At 42.6% G+C, this 18,039-nt stretch overlaps 1 protein-coding gene across 1 annotated transcript in view; it reads left to right on the top strand.

The window, feature by feature from the left end:
- LOC109519706 (protein kinase C-binding protein NELL1) overlaps positions 1-17,423 on the top strand; it is a 120,408-nt gene extending 102,985 nt beyond the window's left edge. Inside the window, exons 15-20 of the mRNA XM_019876401.1 lie at positions 4,133-4,228; positions 8,793-8,933; positions 13,471-13,664; positions 15,511-15,687; positions 15,925-16,149; positions 17,138-17,423. Coding sequence (XP_019731960.1) covers positions 4,133-4,228; positions 8,793-8,933; positions 13,471-13,664; positions 15,511-15,687; positions 15,925-16,149; positions 17,138-17,188 — 884 coding nt within the window. The 3' untranslated portion in view covers positions 17,189-17,423. The remainder of the gene's footprint in view (positions 1-4,132; positions 4,229-8,792; positions 8,934-13,470; positions 13,665-15,510; positions 15,688-15,924; positions 16,150-17,137) is intronic.
- Positions 17,424-18,039: the final 616 nt, after the last annotated feature.

Below are 18,039 nucleotides of genomic sequence, written 5' to 3'. Positions count from 1 at the left end.
TGTTGTGTCCCTCCTTCACACCCTGGCAGCATGTGTCGTGCGTAATTCCAGCGCTACATTATGCATCTCAGCGGTAAACGCCATCTTATCAGTGAAACAGCAGACAGCGGTTGGTGAAAACTGTGGCGTCAGCTACCTCGGTGTGTGTGTGTGTGTGTGTGTGTGTGTGTGTGTGTGTGTGTGTGTGTGTGTGTGTGTGTGTGTGTGTGTGTGTCTCAATAATGGATTTGGACGTAGGGATTCGCTCGTCCCGCTCAGAATATCGTTATGAAAGCTCCTCACATCCGACTGCCAAGGGCGTCCCTGTGCCTCCCCTCTTGCTCCTCTGATAGCTCCATGCCCCTGTGACTCCTCCACAGATTAAAATAGATAAAATCATCCATACGTGATGGGAATGGCTAGTTTGGCAGTTAATGTTTGGTCACATCCCCCCCCACCTCCACCGCCATGATCATTGTCTTACTGGGCCTTCATTGGTATGCAGTTGCGAAAGAATTATAAAAGTAAAATACGTTCAGCTATATTTGGGAGTCGGTTCAAACGTACGTGCAAATACATTAGAGCAAACGTGTAGGCTAAATGCTAAAAACTTTGGATTTTCCCCAAAATGCTACCTTGATTTTCCAAACTTTGTACCAACTTTTGTCCAGAACTTGTCCAAAGCCTTTAAATGTCCAAATCCATAGTTTGGATTTACGAATGCGAATCCAAACTAATAAACTCGATCCAGACCCAAACTTGATTCATCAAAACTGTATCCAGCAAATGTTATCTGTATTGTTTTCATTGTAATAAGCTTTTTTTTTTTTTTTTTTTTTTTAGCCTTATTTGGGAGAATTTTCAACCACATTTCCATCATTTGCAGCTAGCTGAAGGCGATCCATTCCTAAATTTGACGGAAATGTACCGAGGCTCTTCACAGTGAAAAAAACTCTAAAAGCGCACAGCGGGGTAATAAATTGTCACGTTGGCGGTCGGTATTGATCACCTGCTCTCACAACCCTCTGCGGATGCATTATGAAAGTAAAAATCATTCTTACTGCATCTTTAATCCGTGCAGGCCACCCGGCGCAGGTCTTTACTGTCATGTAAGCACAGTCATTATCTGTGATGTTGAAAAAGCTCAACAGGGAGGGTGAATACCTTGTGAATTGGTATTCCGCGTGATGTTAGAAGTCTTTTGTTGTTGTTGTTGTTGAATGTGATTCCAGTGTTTTTTGTGGTAAACTCTTTTCTAAACCAACAGTAAGAGGCAGGTCTGACGAAAGCAGTTGACCCACCCGAACAAAGCTATCAGTGAGGTTTACCAGTCACCCGTACAATCCACCCCCGACTCTGACCTTAGTCAGAGTGGTCATTGTTTCCAGAGCTTGTTTGTCCCTCCGGCAGTACAAACAACTGGCTCTTCTTTACAAGTATTGATTCATTCACTCATTGTAAACTCAGTGGCTCACAGTGACTTCTAACTCCCCGTGCTGATCTATAGCATTGCTTCGCACTCAAGGACTCCTGTTGTTGATACTCAATGTTTAGATGGCACCAGATTCGGTATGTATCATTCATATTTCAAATATATAAGCATTTTGAAAGCGGATGTCGAGTCAAACATTCCTTTGGATTAATATGTTCTGCAGTATGCTCAGAAAACAGATGGATTAGCCCTAACTGTTATTCCACGAATGCAATATTAATCAGAACACCGTATTTACATGAGAACATGTTATTGCAAAGAGTTGTTTTGACAAGACTTCCACTTTAAACATATACTTGTAATTTCCTAGCTTGAGTTCCAACAACATTTTGGTGTTTTGAATTAACAAAATCTGCCTTTCATCTTAATGACCAATACGAAGGCATGGAAGTATGTCCTGTTCTGCCTTTTTCAACGGAACCTTTAATCGTGTCATTATCACAAGACTAACAAAGCATTAACACGTCACATCAATGAGCTGTGCAGCCGCGGAAGCCCGTAATTAGCCGAGTTCTCTTCCATGTTCTAATTAAAATGCACTTTTCATATTTCTCACAATTGGTGGAATACCCTTTGGGTTTCACCGTTCACGTCAACACTAATTCTGAGATGGATCCTTAGATGCCCAATGACCGTGAACGGGGCTGTTAGCTATGGCACATAGTGGAGTGATTTCATTCGCACCACCCACTGGAAAGCAATCTAGGCCCATAATGGGAAACTCAAATAGCAAATCTGTGAGTATAAGCATGTCTTGAGAAGTCACGAGTCAGCAACAGGCTCACTTGAGCAGCAACATAGTTTAACTGGAGGTCACAGGAGTGACATTGAAGGAGCCGTGATCATAGTACAGATTATTTGTCAGCGTAGCAAGGTTTCTGGCAATGTAAAATGGAAGTGGAGCCCAGGAAAAAGTGTTTGAGGAAAAAAAAAAAGGAAATGAGGAAAAGAACTACGGTTGATCAAAGCCGCATGATGAGGGGGACAGAGAAAATGAAAAGTCAGATCTTCGGCCTTAGTGTTAATACGATGGCATTCAAGGGACAGATGAGACTTTGATTGTCGCAGCTCGTCTAGTCTTATATCTGCTGCCGCTACGCTTTTATTGGAGTCCAGGTCACAGCAGTAAGAGTACCGTAGATTGGCTTGAAAATTAAAGGCAATCTTGAATTTGCAGCCGTAGGTTGTCGCAGTATTTATATATAGTATAGGTATTGCTATCTATCTATGTAGCATTGCTAGCTAGCTAGCTACATAGATAGATAGTGAGCTAGCTATAGCTAGCTAGATAGCAATGGCTAGAGACAGAGAGAGAGAGAGAGAGAGAGAGAGAGAGAGAGAGAGAGACACACACACACACGGTGATAATTATGCCTTGGCAGAGGGCCGTTCCTCCTGCTTGTTTTTGTTATTTTCTTTTGATATTTTTAGAATGTCGTTTTTATCTTTTTTTTGGTGTGTGTGATTGTGTACATTGTTTGAGAAGCTATATATATATATATATAATTAGTGGTTAGATATGTTTTAAACTCAATCATTACTCCTGTGTGTGAGAACCAATTTTGATGTTTCATTTTAATTCAAACCATGTCTGTCCGTCAGTCACGTATTCCCAACAACAGTACTACTGAATATCCATAGCCTCATCAAGATGAGGAGGAGGCGGGCTGAAGACAGATTGCTATAATTAAGACTTCATCAGCAGATTACCAAAATACCATACATATTGAAAATCACAAGACTTAATGAAGCCTGAACATTAATTTTACTGCAGCCCAATTCATTAGTTGCATATAGATACACTTAATAATGAATCACAAGTATTACGACGGTCATTGTGGTTTCCCCTCCCCGTGTTTGAAAGTCATTAGTTGGAAAAGACAGGCAGCGCAATGCTGCTGGTGGTGAAATGATAATTAGTGTTGGAGATAGATTGAGTCAATAAAGTGTAATTAATATTTCAGTGTGAGGTGTATAAGTACAGGAGCAATCAGGCTCCTAATGAGACTTTTTCCTCAAATATAAAATCAGTGGTATTGAACTCAGATTTTCTGTCAAAATATTTGTGTTTTCCAGCTACTGTTGTGATTTTTTTTTTACAACACTCATACAGTAAAAGAGGTAGCAAGTGATTGTACGTCGACATGACTCGATGTTTCAGTCCATTGAGGCTCGCCTTTCAACTCATTGTTTCAGTTTGTAAATACTCAAGTCATTTCTTCCTAATTAGACTTATTAAATGCTTTTGACATATCCTCTTCATTTTGTGTGGGGGTGGGGGGGGGCATTTGTACCAGATTTTCTAAAGAAAAGCAGACCGTCTGCTTTGTGTTTCTGAGTTTGCTGCTCTATTGAGGTCTCACAGCATCTACAATCGTAAACAAAACTCCACATGGTTACATAAGCACATGCCTTTCAGATTATTGCAAGATACAAGAAGGAAATGTAAAATATTGCTCCCCTTATCAGTACAAAATATATTTCAACAATTCTTTTAAGGCAGTAATGGCATATGAGTGAGGGATAAAACTATTGCCTGACAGAAAAGTGAGATAGAATCCATTCGCATGTGTTGCCTCAAAATAGCGTGTAAAATCCAAGACACCTGCAAGTGTGGAGTGTGAAGCAATTTTCCTTCTTTATTTCCTCCCGTCTTCCCAGCTTTCTGTGAAGAGGGCTGCAGGAGCGGCGGCACATGCGTGTCTCCCAACACATGCGTTTGCCCTTCGGGATTCACGGGACGATTCTGTGAGACAGGTAAGACCGAATGATAGCCGCTGGTTGACTTCTCAGCCTCGTTTCGATCACATTCGTCAGCCGTTGTCACTCAGGGATGGCAAACGGGCACGGAAAATGTTTTGCTGTCCAACTGAAGTCACTTGACCAACATCCTGTGTGTATTAGCACATGAAGCCATTAGAACTTCACGACACAGAAATGAAAGAAAATATAGAGTCGGCGCCATGTTTAGCTGTAGGAATATTATATGTTCGTTCAGAACATCTGTGAAGTCAAATAGGTTCCCCTGCCCACTGTTGACAGAAAAGTCTCAAACATCTACTGAATGAACGGCAGAATGTTATCCCCCTTCCATGGAATAGCTAATGCCCCACCCCGCGATCTGTGCCACATTTGCATACTTCTCACCATGTGTGTGATCACTGTTAATTACTCATTTCATGAAAAGCAGCACATCTCAGGTCACGTTGCTTTCTGCACTGCCAGCACCAAAAAGTGTCACTAGACACTTGTCACAAGCGCACGGCGAACGCTTTTCTTCATGTCTCAGGGTATGTACTGTACCGCCATGTTATGTATCTTATGCCGAGTAAATCGTCCACGAAATGAAACAGAAGGCATTATCGGTGATAATCTTTTGAATATTTAAGAGAGAATATTTTGACAGGGCAATTAATTAAGACCGAAACATCCAAATACAGTACATATTTATTTACGTAGCGCTTTCATCACAGCTGCAGCTGTAACAAAGCGCTTTACACAACATTTGACATAAAATGATCATACGACAGTACACACAACAATCAAACATGAGCAATAATACAATTGTAGCAACTATTCCTACACACGCCTTGTCGTTTGAAGTGGATATAGATGAAAGAGGAGAGAATCGGTCTCCTTTCAACGGTGGTTCAGAGACGTCATGATCACAGCATGCACGGCCAGTCAACAAGAAGCCACAGCGTCCATGGACTGAATACAGAGACCGCTTCAATTCTCCTGTCCCTTTTCGATCCGCTAATATACTCTCAGTTCCAAATACGGCACACATCCACTCTCTGCGCCGACGTTCGTCTCTCCTTCTCATCATCAGCTCCACTAGCCACCTATCCGGCGGCACCAACGCAGAAAACGAAAAGCACGTTTCATTGAGGAAGAAATCAGCAGACTCAAATGTCTGTTGTATCATGCATGAACCTTGTCACATAGGCAGATATGTGAACATGTTGATGAAACATTCCAGTTACTTTTTTTAAATGGCGCTATACGCTACAAGCTAGCAATTTCTTCCCCTTTGGAGCAATGTTAACAAGAAGAAATGCCAGCCTTTTTTTATGAGCCGCAAACTTCATAACTGTCCAAGTTTGCAGTGCTGCAAATCCACGTGATATTTCCCGAATGGTCTTTTTTTAGTGGGTTAGTAGGACTTGGACAGAAATGTAAAACTGTGAGAGCTGAGGGAGTCTCTCGAGAGCTCCGTGATTATTTTAACTGTGGGGATTAATTTGCAGCTAAAGTAAAATTGAGAGCCCTTCACAGTTTAAACCGCCATAAAGTCTTCACGTAACCCCCCTTGGAGAAACCCCGACTGATGGGGAGCAGAAACGTTGCCCTGCAGAAGGAGCTAAGTGGTTACTAATAGAAGAAAACAGAGATAAGTGTGAAACGACTTCTTCCCTTACTCTGGCTGAGACGAAGATGGATCGAGTGTGCGTCGTGGTCAGTGAGCTGCACTTCTAGAACGACTCTTCACCTTAACAGGAGCGACCAGGTTGTCTCATAGCCTACATTCACACCTCACAACAGATCGCACAAAAGAAAAAAGAAAAAACACATATTGCGGACACCAGAGGCGACAACCAGGGGAGGCAAAACGCTATCGCACTGATAATATTATAGTTAAAAAAAAAAAAAAAAAAGGAAAATTGACCATATTTGGACAAACAGGGTTTGTGCATGTCCGCTTGACAGTGACAATCTCTTAAGTGCTGTACTCCAAAACTGTATTCCATATTCCCGGTATTAGGTTGAATCTGCTTTACATAAAGAAAATAAAATAGTTGCGCTAACAGTACACATCTATCCTTGTTTCAACATGCATAAAAGGAAAAGAAAATAGTGTATTTTCAAGCAAGAAATGGATGAAATATGGAGAAGAGAAAATAAATGCTGACAGTTTGTGGGGCTTTTTTTTCTCCTAAGATAGCAGAGCACCAGCCCTCAGTCGGTAACATTTTGTATCGGAGGTGAAAAGCATTTTTGGCTGAGTCTCTTTTCATAAAAGATGAAAAGGGATATTTGCGAGTACAGCAGGATTATTGTTGCTATTTGGAAGGCTGTTGGCGCTACTGCCTTGCAGCTTGTATATACTCACTTTAAAGTGGATGGAGCTTCACAGGTCCATCAACTTGTTTATGTATTTTGGGAAACACTGAAATGTTGACGTTCAGCTTTAAACGAAGACGTTTAACGACAACATATTAGGAATTGCTGCCATTACATATACACACGGTGATATTTACCTTTATATAAATATCACCGTGGCTGACAATATTTCACAGGCGGCTGACTGCCTCAAGTCTGGGAGTCCTTCTCAGTGAGTGAAACACTTGCCATGTATTCAATTTGTTTTCCTACTAAGAGTATACATTTTTAATATGTCTCAGAGTTGTTCTATGAGAATGTTATTTTGGGTAATTATCTCTATAGGGAGTTTCTCTGGCATGAACACCCTTATTTGGTGGTGTATTTCACATTCAAGACCACATTGTGATTTTTATTTGCGGAAGGTACAAGTTGCCATCAGCCAGTCATCAGTCACAGAGCGAGAATCTACTGATTCATCTCTGGCCTGGGGGAGCAACAGAGGGCAGCCCCCCCCAGGCATCTGACACATTACTGCACTGTGTAAGAAGGCCAACAGCACAAACAAAAGTTGACTTTTTTTTTTCAAAGATCTTGACCCAAGTGTCTTTTTGGAGTGTTTATTTGTTTTCCTACTAAGAGTATACATTTTTAATATGTCTCAGAGTTGTTCTATGAGAATGTTATTTTGGGTAATTATCTCTATAGGGAGTTTCTCTGGCATGAACACCCTTATTTGGTGGTGTATTTCACATTCAAGACCACATTGTGATTTTTATTTGCGGAAGGTACAAGTTGCCATCAGCCAGTCATCAGTCACAGAGCGAGAATCTACTGATTCATCTCTGGCCTGGGGGAGCAACAGAGGGCAGCCCCCCCCAGGCATCTGACACATTACTGCACTGTGTAAGAAGGCCAACAGCACAAACAAAAGTTGACTTTTTTTTTCAAAGATCTTGACCCAAGTGTCTTTTTGGAGTGTTTACAAAGTCTGCGACTGTTTTCCGAAGAGACAAAAACAAAATGCAACCGTTTCTCCCTGTCGACTCCCAAAACGGGCAGTCTCGCATCACTGCCATCTACTGGTCATTGTGCGTCAAAGAAGTCATTTTCCAAACTTGAAAAATGACAGTGCAGCCGCATCAGACACTCCCCCACGTATGCGTGTTGTAAAATGTGTACTCATCAGTGGCAGGGAATGATTAGTTTCACCCTGCTGTTCATAAGACTATTTTTGCTTGTATGCATAACAACGCAACACCAATATTTTCAGTAAAGCATTATCTGGATGAAAAGACACAGCAGAGAGAGCGAGGTTAGAATGAAGCCCGGGTCTGGTTGCAATGCCCCGTCAGAAACAGATTGTTGGGGGGGTTAGAACACAGATCCTCACTGGGGATGGTTGGGAAGGTTGCTGATGATTAATTTGGTCTGGAGACTCATGAAGTTGATCCACGAATGCCTTGAATGCACTTAACGCTCATTTAATTATTAGATGCCTCCGTCTTTACATGCCGCTATTATCTCTGTGCACCACAACAAAAATATCATATGTAGCCAAGTTGTTGTTATTATTTATTTTTTTACATGTTTCAACCAAAGATTATCAGCACACACCAGTCTGGCCTTAAACTCCAGTTTTGACTGTTCGGTTTCACCCTTCACAAATGCGGAATTAATTAGAACTTCCTTTTCCCTTTTGGTTACTGTTTGCATTTAGGTGATTCAGAGTGTGACTGGAGGTCAGGGTTTTACTATCCCGGTGTGTGAGCAGGTCGTGTTTCATAGCCGGAAGGGAAAGAACTGCAGATGAGCAGCAGAATTCGCATGATACATAATGGATGAGAGAGATTTACTCACTTGAGAAGGAGCTAAGACCTGCCACCTCTGGGCTGGGCATGAGTATTTACTCCACTCGAGAGAAACAAAGCGAGCTGGGTAAACGTGCAAGTACGCACGCTTTCATCCCTGCCGCGATGGAAAAGCCGCAGAGATGGGTGGTGTCGAATGCGGGCAGCCGCTGGCCCAGCGCCACTCTTGTGACAGAATTTGGCACTTTGATGGGATTAGCTTCCACTGTTGCGAGCAGGCAAGACAACCAAAACAAGCACAGATGTTTCATGTTCTTAATCAAGCGTGCGTGTGTGTGTGTGTGTGTGTGTGTGTGTGTGTGTGTGTGTGTGTGTGTGTGTGTGTGTGTGTGTGTGTGTGTGCCCAGATATCAACGAGTGTACGGAGGGCCTGATTGAGTGTCACAACCATTCCCGCTGCGTCAACCTCCCCGGCTGGTACCATTGTGAATGCAGAACTGGTTTCCATGACAATGGCTCCTATCTGCTTGACGGGAGCTCATGCATTGGTGAGTATACGGCGAGTTTTAAAACATTCTCGTCATCACTTCAAAATTACAGCTGACCGGCCACTGCAGATGGTTACGTCTTTCAACATCCGATGAGAATTCTGGATACTTTTACTCCCCTTGCGTTCTCATTGTCACTTTTATTCGTGATCCTGTTGCGCATTCTGCTTGAAAGGAGGCCTGTGTGGCGGTAACCCGCGTTTAAAATCAAGCTTTGTCCTGCTTCCAATTTGATGGATGCACCTGACAGAAGGAATGACAGGAGTAAAAGCAATACCAAATGATGCACAAAGGCATCCAAGCTCAGTCGTGAGTAAAGAAAAAAAATCCCAAAAGGTTTAAAGTGGCATGATTGTGGATGTCATTCTTTGAGGAGCACAGGTGTATTCTTCGTTTTTATTTCTTTTACACCGGAGTGCCTTTTAACGCAAAACAGATAAAAACATTAACCTTTTGACTCAATTCATCAGTATTGAGCACACTGAAAACACTTTGGGAAATCTTCTCTTTGAAAACACATTAGTGCTCATTCTGGGCTTGCGGAAATAATATCGCAGCCATTGACAGTAATGGTTGAGCGCAGCTGTGTCGTAATATTTGTGCTCAGAATTCTTCCCCGGCAGGTGGAGATTTAATGTTTTGTGATTTTGAAACATCATTTTTGACAATGTTATGGTCTGTACAAAATACTTTTCAAAGATGCATTGGGAGGGTGAACAAAAATTCTAGTTATTACCAGGTGGTTGTTGTATAACTCAGTCTACGTGGTGCAGAAAAGCGCGAGTTGACAATTTTGTAAACAACGGAGACCTCCCCAAAGACATTAATGTCTATTCTTTCCATAGAAGCCATTTTATCAGCAAAGGACAATATTTCTTCATTAAAAGAAGAGCAAAGCAAAAAAACACTGAAGTCAATGTATGAAAGGTGTACTGGGAATGAAATAGGCCCCCCCCCCCTTGAGCAATCAGCAGTCAATCAAAGGCTGACACATTGACACTGACCACAGACAAAACATGTTTAAATTGAACCTGATTTTCATGACATTACACATCAGAGTTTGAAGGTGACATCAAAAATGAATGTCGTCACAGTTGCTAGTTAACTGTTTGAACAAAAGTAGTCCGTATAGTAATCCGAGTACTGTAGTATTCAAATAATATAGTTTGATTTTGTATTATTGCAAGAACAAATAAATACTGTATGCTCATCAAGATTGAAGAAACGGCATCTGGCAAGGTCCAAAAGCCATCAGCAGATGTGAGTTCAACACTGATCCTGATTGTTGACCCCAATCGGTTTGATTTGAAAAGGACACTTTCACTCCCCATAACAATAATAATAATCATCATCATAATGATCATAATAATAATAATTTATTTGTATAAGGCTTTAAAAAAAACACTCAAAGGTACTTTACATAGTAAAAGACAATTAAAAAAACAAAACAACAATTTATGCATACAACAAAAGCAAAAAATAAGACAATCGCAATGTTAAAAACTATATGGGTGCAACAGTATGTATTAAAAAAAAATGCCTCAATCAACCCCATCAGAAACAACCGTCCTGCTCTGGTAGCCATCAAACATTGCTCAAAAAAAAAAAAAAATAGCAGACATTCCAATAGCTTCTCTCCCTTTGGCATTAACTTTTTAAACAGCTGACATACAACATTTTTATTTTATTTATTTATTTAAAAAACTTTTTTTTTTACGACTGCATTTATTGTTGAAGCTCAGTTATTCCACAACATTTGCGTAGTTGTTGTTGATCAGTATCGCAGCACTGCTGGACACTTTTAATTGCTTTGTGAGTCTCAGGAACTATGAATATTTATGTTTATGCCCGAAATGTATATTTTGTTCGAGTTGCCGTAGAACCAGATTGAGTGTGTCTTTTTAAATACTTGGTCAATAAAGATGATTCTGATTGCTCACTCGTCATCCACAGTTCAAATTCCGTGATGGACAAGACATTTGTGTGCTGTACCCTTTTCAAAATACGAACTGTGACATCAGTGTCGGGAGTGCTTAATAATTTTTACTACCCATGATAGAGTGGATGCAGGATACCATCACTAAGTGCTTTAATAGCGCGATATGGATGTGGACCGTTGAGAACAGGAATGAGGAATTTCAAATTGAATTCACCATTCTTGACCTAATTTTAGCCGGCTCACTCTGAAAAGTCAGAAAAAACACTGTTTTGGCATTTACCAAATTTTGGCCAGCTGTGTAGAAACCTTGGAACACGGCCAATGGTCGAGCAAATGCGTTAAGCGCTGTACTGCAAAACAGGCTGTGGACTATATGCGATAATGAGGCCCATATTGTGGAAACTGTTTCTTTTTTTTTTTTTTCCAACTGCACCGAGGTGACAAAACTGAATGAAATAGCATATGCTTGCAGTTCATTTTGAAGCACTGCAGGACGTTAAATGGCATTGTGATGTGCTGCGTATTCACGTATTGGGGATGGCAGCAGCTGTAAGCTGCATTCCTTGTGCATGATTGCTTCGACTGAGAGCTACATGGGTCGCATCTCGAAAGACATACATTATGCCTTAAGCATTAGCGAGAGTCATGGGGCTAGAACAGCAAGATTTTCCACAAAGATGAGAATAATGCATGCTCAAAAGTCTCCCTGCATAGCAATGTGTAGGTATCCCCTTTCTCGTTGACTAGAATTGACCTGACCTTTCCATATGGGGACCCACAGCACAAACGTAATTTAGATTTGCAAATACAGAGCTTTGGAATGCTGGAAGCACTCACACAGTGAGATGGATTTTTATTGACTGCACATGAGATATGTATTCCGTGGTATCGGCGCATTCGTTTCTGACTTTTAGGTTTTCCATTTAGTTGGGTGTGCTTCAGCTGCGTTCTCCTAATGACTTTTGTGTTGCAGTCTTGGGTGTGTGTCATCTGCGAGAAGCGGCTTCTGGTGGAATGTGGTGAATGTAGCATGACGAGCATTAATCCTTCAGCAGCAGAGGTGCATGTCCTACCGACTAATGGGGATTTTATGTAGTGTATGCAAATAGTCTGTGGGAGGAAGAATACATTCTCCGCTGAGCTGTTGTGCACTGGCTCGCAAACTTGATTCTGCAAACAATGAGTGAATGTCTTCAGCAGTGGTACAGTGTATTGTCATGGCTTCAACATGAGCCAAGCTTCATGTCGTCTCAGTGGCTTGCCTGCCAAATGCAACTGTATCTTGAGTGTGAATATCTTTGGCCAATGCATCATACATTCTGGTTTGTGTTTATGTTTTTTATTTTGCTTAACTTTGAAAAGCTGACATCAGTGTGGCAATTAAATGAAGAAAAAAGTGGCATCAATTCAAATGACAGATGGAGCTAACCCCAGGATTTGGGCAAAATGTCACATGTGCTTTGGCAAAAGAAAATGAAAATGCATAACATTACAGCCGAGGCTTGACAGGCACCTGGATGCGGCTGAATCACGAAGACATGAATGGAGAAAGTAAAACGTGATCACGCTCAGTTGAAATTGACAGTCAGGGAGAGATGCACTTTCAATATTTAGTACCATGTCATATCTGTTCATTATTGAGGTTTGCAGTGGTACAGAACTGCTTGGCTAATATCGACTACTGTGTGTGTGTGTGTGTGTGTGTGTGTGTGAGTGTGTGTGTGAGTGTGTGTGTGTGTGTGTGTGTGTGTGTGTGTGTGTGTGTGTGTGTGTGTGTGTGTGTGCGCGCGCACGTGCGTGCATGCATGTGTGTGTAATATACACATATAGTCTTCTTTTGCACCAGTGATGGAAAAATGAAGCTTTAAGTTGCTTCATGAACCAGTTGTTTACTGAGCACTCGAGATGAAACTCTTTGTTCAACATTGTGCTGCAAGCATACTAACTTGCAATTTCTTGAAACTATTTCTTTAAACTGACAGTGTCGTCTAGAGTAGTTGAGAAGTACAACTGGTTCATGAAGCAAATATGAAGCTTCATTTTCCCAACACTATGTTTGCACCCTTTTCCACGTATAAATCATGTAAAGTCAATGAAGGCAGAACTCGTTAGACATAGTAGGTATGAATTATATAACTAACATTCCAAAGTATTTTTCTCTGTAGTGTAGATTTTTTTTTATGCACCTTTGTGAAAACTCAGACAGCTACACATTAGGAGGGGTACATGACTTCTCCATTTTTTAGGGCAGCTGACTACTGTGTAGTTGCCAGCTACAGGAATCCAGTGGAACTTCAAATCAAATTTACAACCAGGCTTTTTTTTCTGTCTTTGTTCTTATTAAAAGCAATATTCTTTTATGCACAATATTGTACTATTAGATTAGTTGGCAACCTAGGGCCATCAACAACTATATGGCTTTTATGATCAGGTTTCAATGCCATGTTTCTTATTGAATCAGCATTGTGTTCCACCTGTTTTGTTTTTGTTTTTATGGTGCCGGATAACAGACTGCCAGAACGTAGACAATCCATGAAAACAAAATCCATGCATCTGTATTGTTGGCCTTCTGTGACTTGCTTTCTGTCTGCCTCCTAGATATCGATGAGTGCAGCTTGCAGAAGCACACCTGCTGGAATAACAGTGTGTGTGTGAATTTACCTGGAAGCTACGACTGCGTATGTACATCAGGTCCAGGCTGCACTGGGGACTGTCCACAGGAAGACGGCATTAGAAGGAACAGAGAAGACTGGAAACCCAGCTATGACATCTGTACTATTTGTTCCTGCAAGGTAACAAAGGCCAAGCAAATACAAAAGGGGCTACACATGTTTTATGATGACAATGTTGGATGTGTCTTAAATGAGGCAAGACTGTTTTGTCACAGGTAAACAACTTTCGGGATGCAGACTCTGAAGTCAGCTGCGTGACGTCGCTGCGGTGAACTTAGATATTGATCACAGTTGTCGATGGAAATATGAGTGCATTTGCATCTGTGATGATATTTACCCTGTCAGTATATGGAAAAGTGCTTTTAGTGTGCACAGGTGTGTGTGGAGGTTTCCCGCCTTCTTTTTGCTTTCAGACGTTTTATGATCAACTGCGACACAAGGCGATCCCTGTGCCGTGTGTGCCAGCACAATTCAAATTCAAAGATAAAGAAACTCCTACACGCGTAGCCTTTGGCATGGAGATTCAGTACCCAAAAAGAACCAGATGAATTAACCCACGTCGAGAACATCTCCAACAAAGGCTATATTGAACACGTCCCATAAATAATTCATGTAAAACGTGTCAATCACAGCACTGGTAATTATATTCATTATGAAGCTGTTGTCAAACACTAAACAGGCAGCACTGATGTGGACTTGTGGGAAAAATCGGAACGCAGCGCCGGAATGCATGCATTTACTTGCTGGCATTGCGAGCATGCCACAATTGGCTGTAATTCCCCAGCAGGCTTGAGACCGTAAACATAAAGACCAAGGCCATAAGAATTGGCCTCATGGTTACTGAAGCGGGACAATATGCAGAGATAAAACATTGGCTCGGTGTTACCTTTTAATGGTATGCAGAGTGATTTTATGGCCCTCGTACGTTTTCTACCGGCCCTTTCTTGTAACATTTTTATATCCACCACCGCGCTGCCATCCTTGAGCCAGACAGTGCTTGCTGTTCTGTGTAAAACCCACCATTATGTTTTTAGCAGGTGGAGTGGAAGATATAGGGACAGAGTGTCCAGATATTTAGTCAATATACAGCCGAACACTCGCTCTTCGCAGAAGATAGGGACTAAGACTCGCCACAAAACGCCTAACCCCTAACCCAAAACGCCTAACCCTTAACCCTACCCCAAACACCCTCACACCCGAACCCCAAACCCTAACCCCCTAATCCTCACCCCTATTTTCCAAACCCTAAACCCAAACCCCAAACTCCTAACCCGAACCCTAACCTCTATACTGACCCCATAACTCCAACACCCTAACCTCTAACCCTACCCCTAACACCCAAACCCTAACCCTACCCTAACCCCCTAACCCTAACACCCTACCTCTAACACCCTAACCCCAAACACGAACACCATAACCCTAACCCCAAACCCTAACACCCTAACCCTACCCGCAACCCCGAAACCCTAACCCTAATATCACAACCCCTAACACCCGAACCCTACCCCTAACCCTGAAACCCTAACCCTAACACCCTAACCCCTAACCCTAACCCTACCCCCAAACCCTAATCCCTAGCCCTAACACCCTCACCCCCTAACCTGTAACTCCTAACCCTGAACCCTAACCCTACCCGCAACCCCGAAACCCTAACACCCTAACCCTAATACCACAACCCCTAACACCCGAACCCTACCCCTAACCCTGAAACCCTGACCCTAACACCCTAACCCCGAACCCTACCCCCAAGCCCCTAGCCTTAACACCCTCACCCCCTAACCTGTAACCCCTAACCCTGAACCCTAACCCCAACCCTAATGTGATTAAGAGCTATATTAATACATGTGACTTGACTTGAAATGGCTAGAAAGGCTGAGGCAATTTGCAGGACCATATGCATTTGTTATGGTTGTTTTCTTTTTCAAAATCTTCAATGCTCTTGAACCGTGTGACCTCTACTTTTCAGGATGGCCAGACATATTGTCGAAGGAAACCATGCGACTGCGGGGACCCAGAGGAGGATCTGTTCTGCTGTCCGAGTTGTGATAACAGACCCAGCAGCCAGTGTTTGGACCAGAGCGGCCGCACACTCTACCGGAGTGGCGCGTCCTGGCTGTATGGCTGCCAGCAGTGCCGCTGCATGGTCAGCGCACGCACGCACGCACGCACGCACGCATATGCAACACAAATGAAACCTGACCTTCATGGCAACTCCCTGAGGGTTGTAACTAAATCTCCTCATCAATATGGAGCTCAAGATTTCAGCTTTGTTTTACACCCGGCCACGGAAAGCTGTTCGGCTGACTTTGTGCGTTTGTTAAGTGACCGCACAAGTGCTAGGTTGCTTTATTTCCACCCTTTCTTGTCTGTGTGTTTCCAGGAAGGCGAGGTGGACTGCTGGCCTTTGGTTTGTCCCGTGCTGATGTGCGACTACACGGCCGTGGCGGAAGGCGAATGCTGCCCGCGCTGCGTCACAGACCCCTGCCTGGCTGACAGTCTGTCCTATGACATCCGACAAACGTGTTCGGACCACGCGGGCATCACTCGCCTCAGTGGGGACACATGGCAGATGCCCAACTCGCCCTGCACCAGCTGCATGTGTAAAGTAAGACACGTCAACATGTCGCGTTCGCTGAAGTACCCTAATTGTACTTTAATGTCGTTTATTATGAGTCATCGATGTGAGTTATTTCCTTCGCCGGAACAATTAGACTTACTGATGCGCAGATTAAATAATACTAAATTATACTTTGTGAAAATTAAAATGGTCTTGATTTGATTTTAAATGTCATGTAATTAGGGACTGGTTGATTTCACTTTTTATCAGACAGATACCAGTCGCAATGATAAAAAAATTTTGAACAAAGAAGGACTTCCTCAATGTCAATTTTTTTATTTTTGCTTCAAGTATCAGCGGCAGGTATCGGCAGCCACTCTGAGTACCCGACACCTTAAAATGTGGCCAGTATAGGCTTGATACTGACTCCTGGTATTGGTACTCACCCATTGCAAGTTGTAATATGTGTTTAAACTAAAGTTCGAGAAGTAGATGTTCACGTATGCGAGAGGGGTATGTTCAAAGTTAAGTAGCGGTCGTATAACAGCAAGAAAGAGCATACTTTTCATTAACTGTGTACTTCTCTGGTCGTATAATTGTCACGAGCCGTTAGAACTGAAAGGTTAAATTTGTGAGTAATTGACTCCCCCCAAAAGGTTTTGAATTGCTCTCACTTCACGATAGTTACTTGGCACCAAGATGGCTGTCCCAAGATGATGCCAAAGCACTATTTTTATATTATACAAGACTTCGGCGCCATCTTGGGGCATCTTAGTGCATCTCAGACGGAATCGGCGAGTTTTTCACCAAATCACGGACAATATTTTCAAACAAAAGCCACCAACGGGTGAGTTTCAACGATAAGAATTCACTTTTTAACGTAGAAACGATACGAACAGTACCTGTAAGTAACTTACTGTACAAGGGTTGTTGCTGTCTGTGTCACGGTTGCCGCCGCACTGAATTGTGGGATATCCATGCAGGCAAAGTATACAACACTTGCTTCTTCTTTGTGCTCTCCTGCCGCCCGCCACAGAATGGAAACGTCTGCTGTTCGCTGGATCTCGACTGCCTTCAGAACAACTGAGGCGCCGCTTCTTCGCCGCGCTTTCTCTCACTACCTTTCCCTGACTCCTCCCCTTTCGCCACAGGGCCGCCACGCCCCACTCGTCGTGAAACAACTGAGCCCTTGAGGGTTTTTTGGGGGGGGGGGATTAAAACTCTTGCACATTCTTCTGTATGCCATTGTGTGCATTGAAAATATAAACACACTGGTTGAGACATTACATTTTTTTTTTTGTTTGGTTTCCCCCCTCCCCCCCTCCCACCTAAAACTGTGCTGGCACCGCATGACTGCGAAGTAGCTCTGCGGGAGCCGAAGGCTGAAGCTCCTCGCATCCCCGTTGTATGTCTTCATCTTTTCTTCTGTTTCACAAAACGCTGTACAGTTTGGCTATTGTCTGTCAAGTCCCGAACGAGACACAAGACGCATTGAGCTGTCTTTATAAGAGTTTGTAGCCCGGTAATGACGTCGATGAGACGTCGACATAATCACTTGTAATGATTGTCATGACTTGTGTTTGGTATTGAGGTTTTCCATCAACCAATGTAGACCAATGTGGCTCACCAAAACATTCATAAAAATTTGGGTGGGGGGGGCAAGGAATCCAAACTGCTTAAAGATGATTACATAGAGCAATATTTAAGTTTAAAGCGCGCACAAAGTGGGAGAAAAGTTATTTGGACGTGAAGGGAAAAAAAGGCTGCTCGTGGTGATTGTCCAACAAAGCGTAGACATTTCTCAGCAATATCAAACGAAGTCAACATAGCGATTTATTGCAGGCAATACCAGGTTTGACCTCAAGGAGCAATAGTGAGCTAGCGTAGCTTCCAGGCGGCCCTCAGTTCAACATACGCGTGAACAAGAAGCCAATCAAA

Source organism: Hippocampus comes, unplaced genomic scaffold, assembly GCF_001891065.2.
Source record: "Hippocampus comes isolate QL1 unplaced genomic scaffold, H_comes_QL1_v1.1 scaffold150, whole genome shotgun sequence".
NCBI classification, from domain to species: domain Eukaryota; kingdom Metazoa; phylum Chordata; class Actinopteri; order Syngnathiformes; family Syngnathidae; genus Hippocampus; species Hippocampus comes.
The sequence above is the reverse complement of the archived record's forward strand: the minus strand, read 5'-3'. Positions and strand labels throughout refer to the sequence as shown.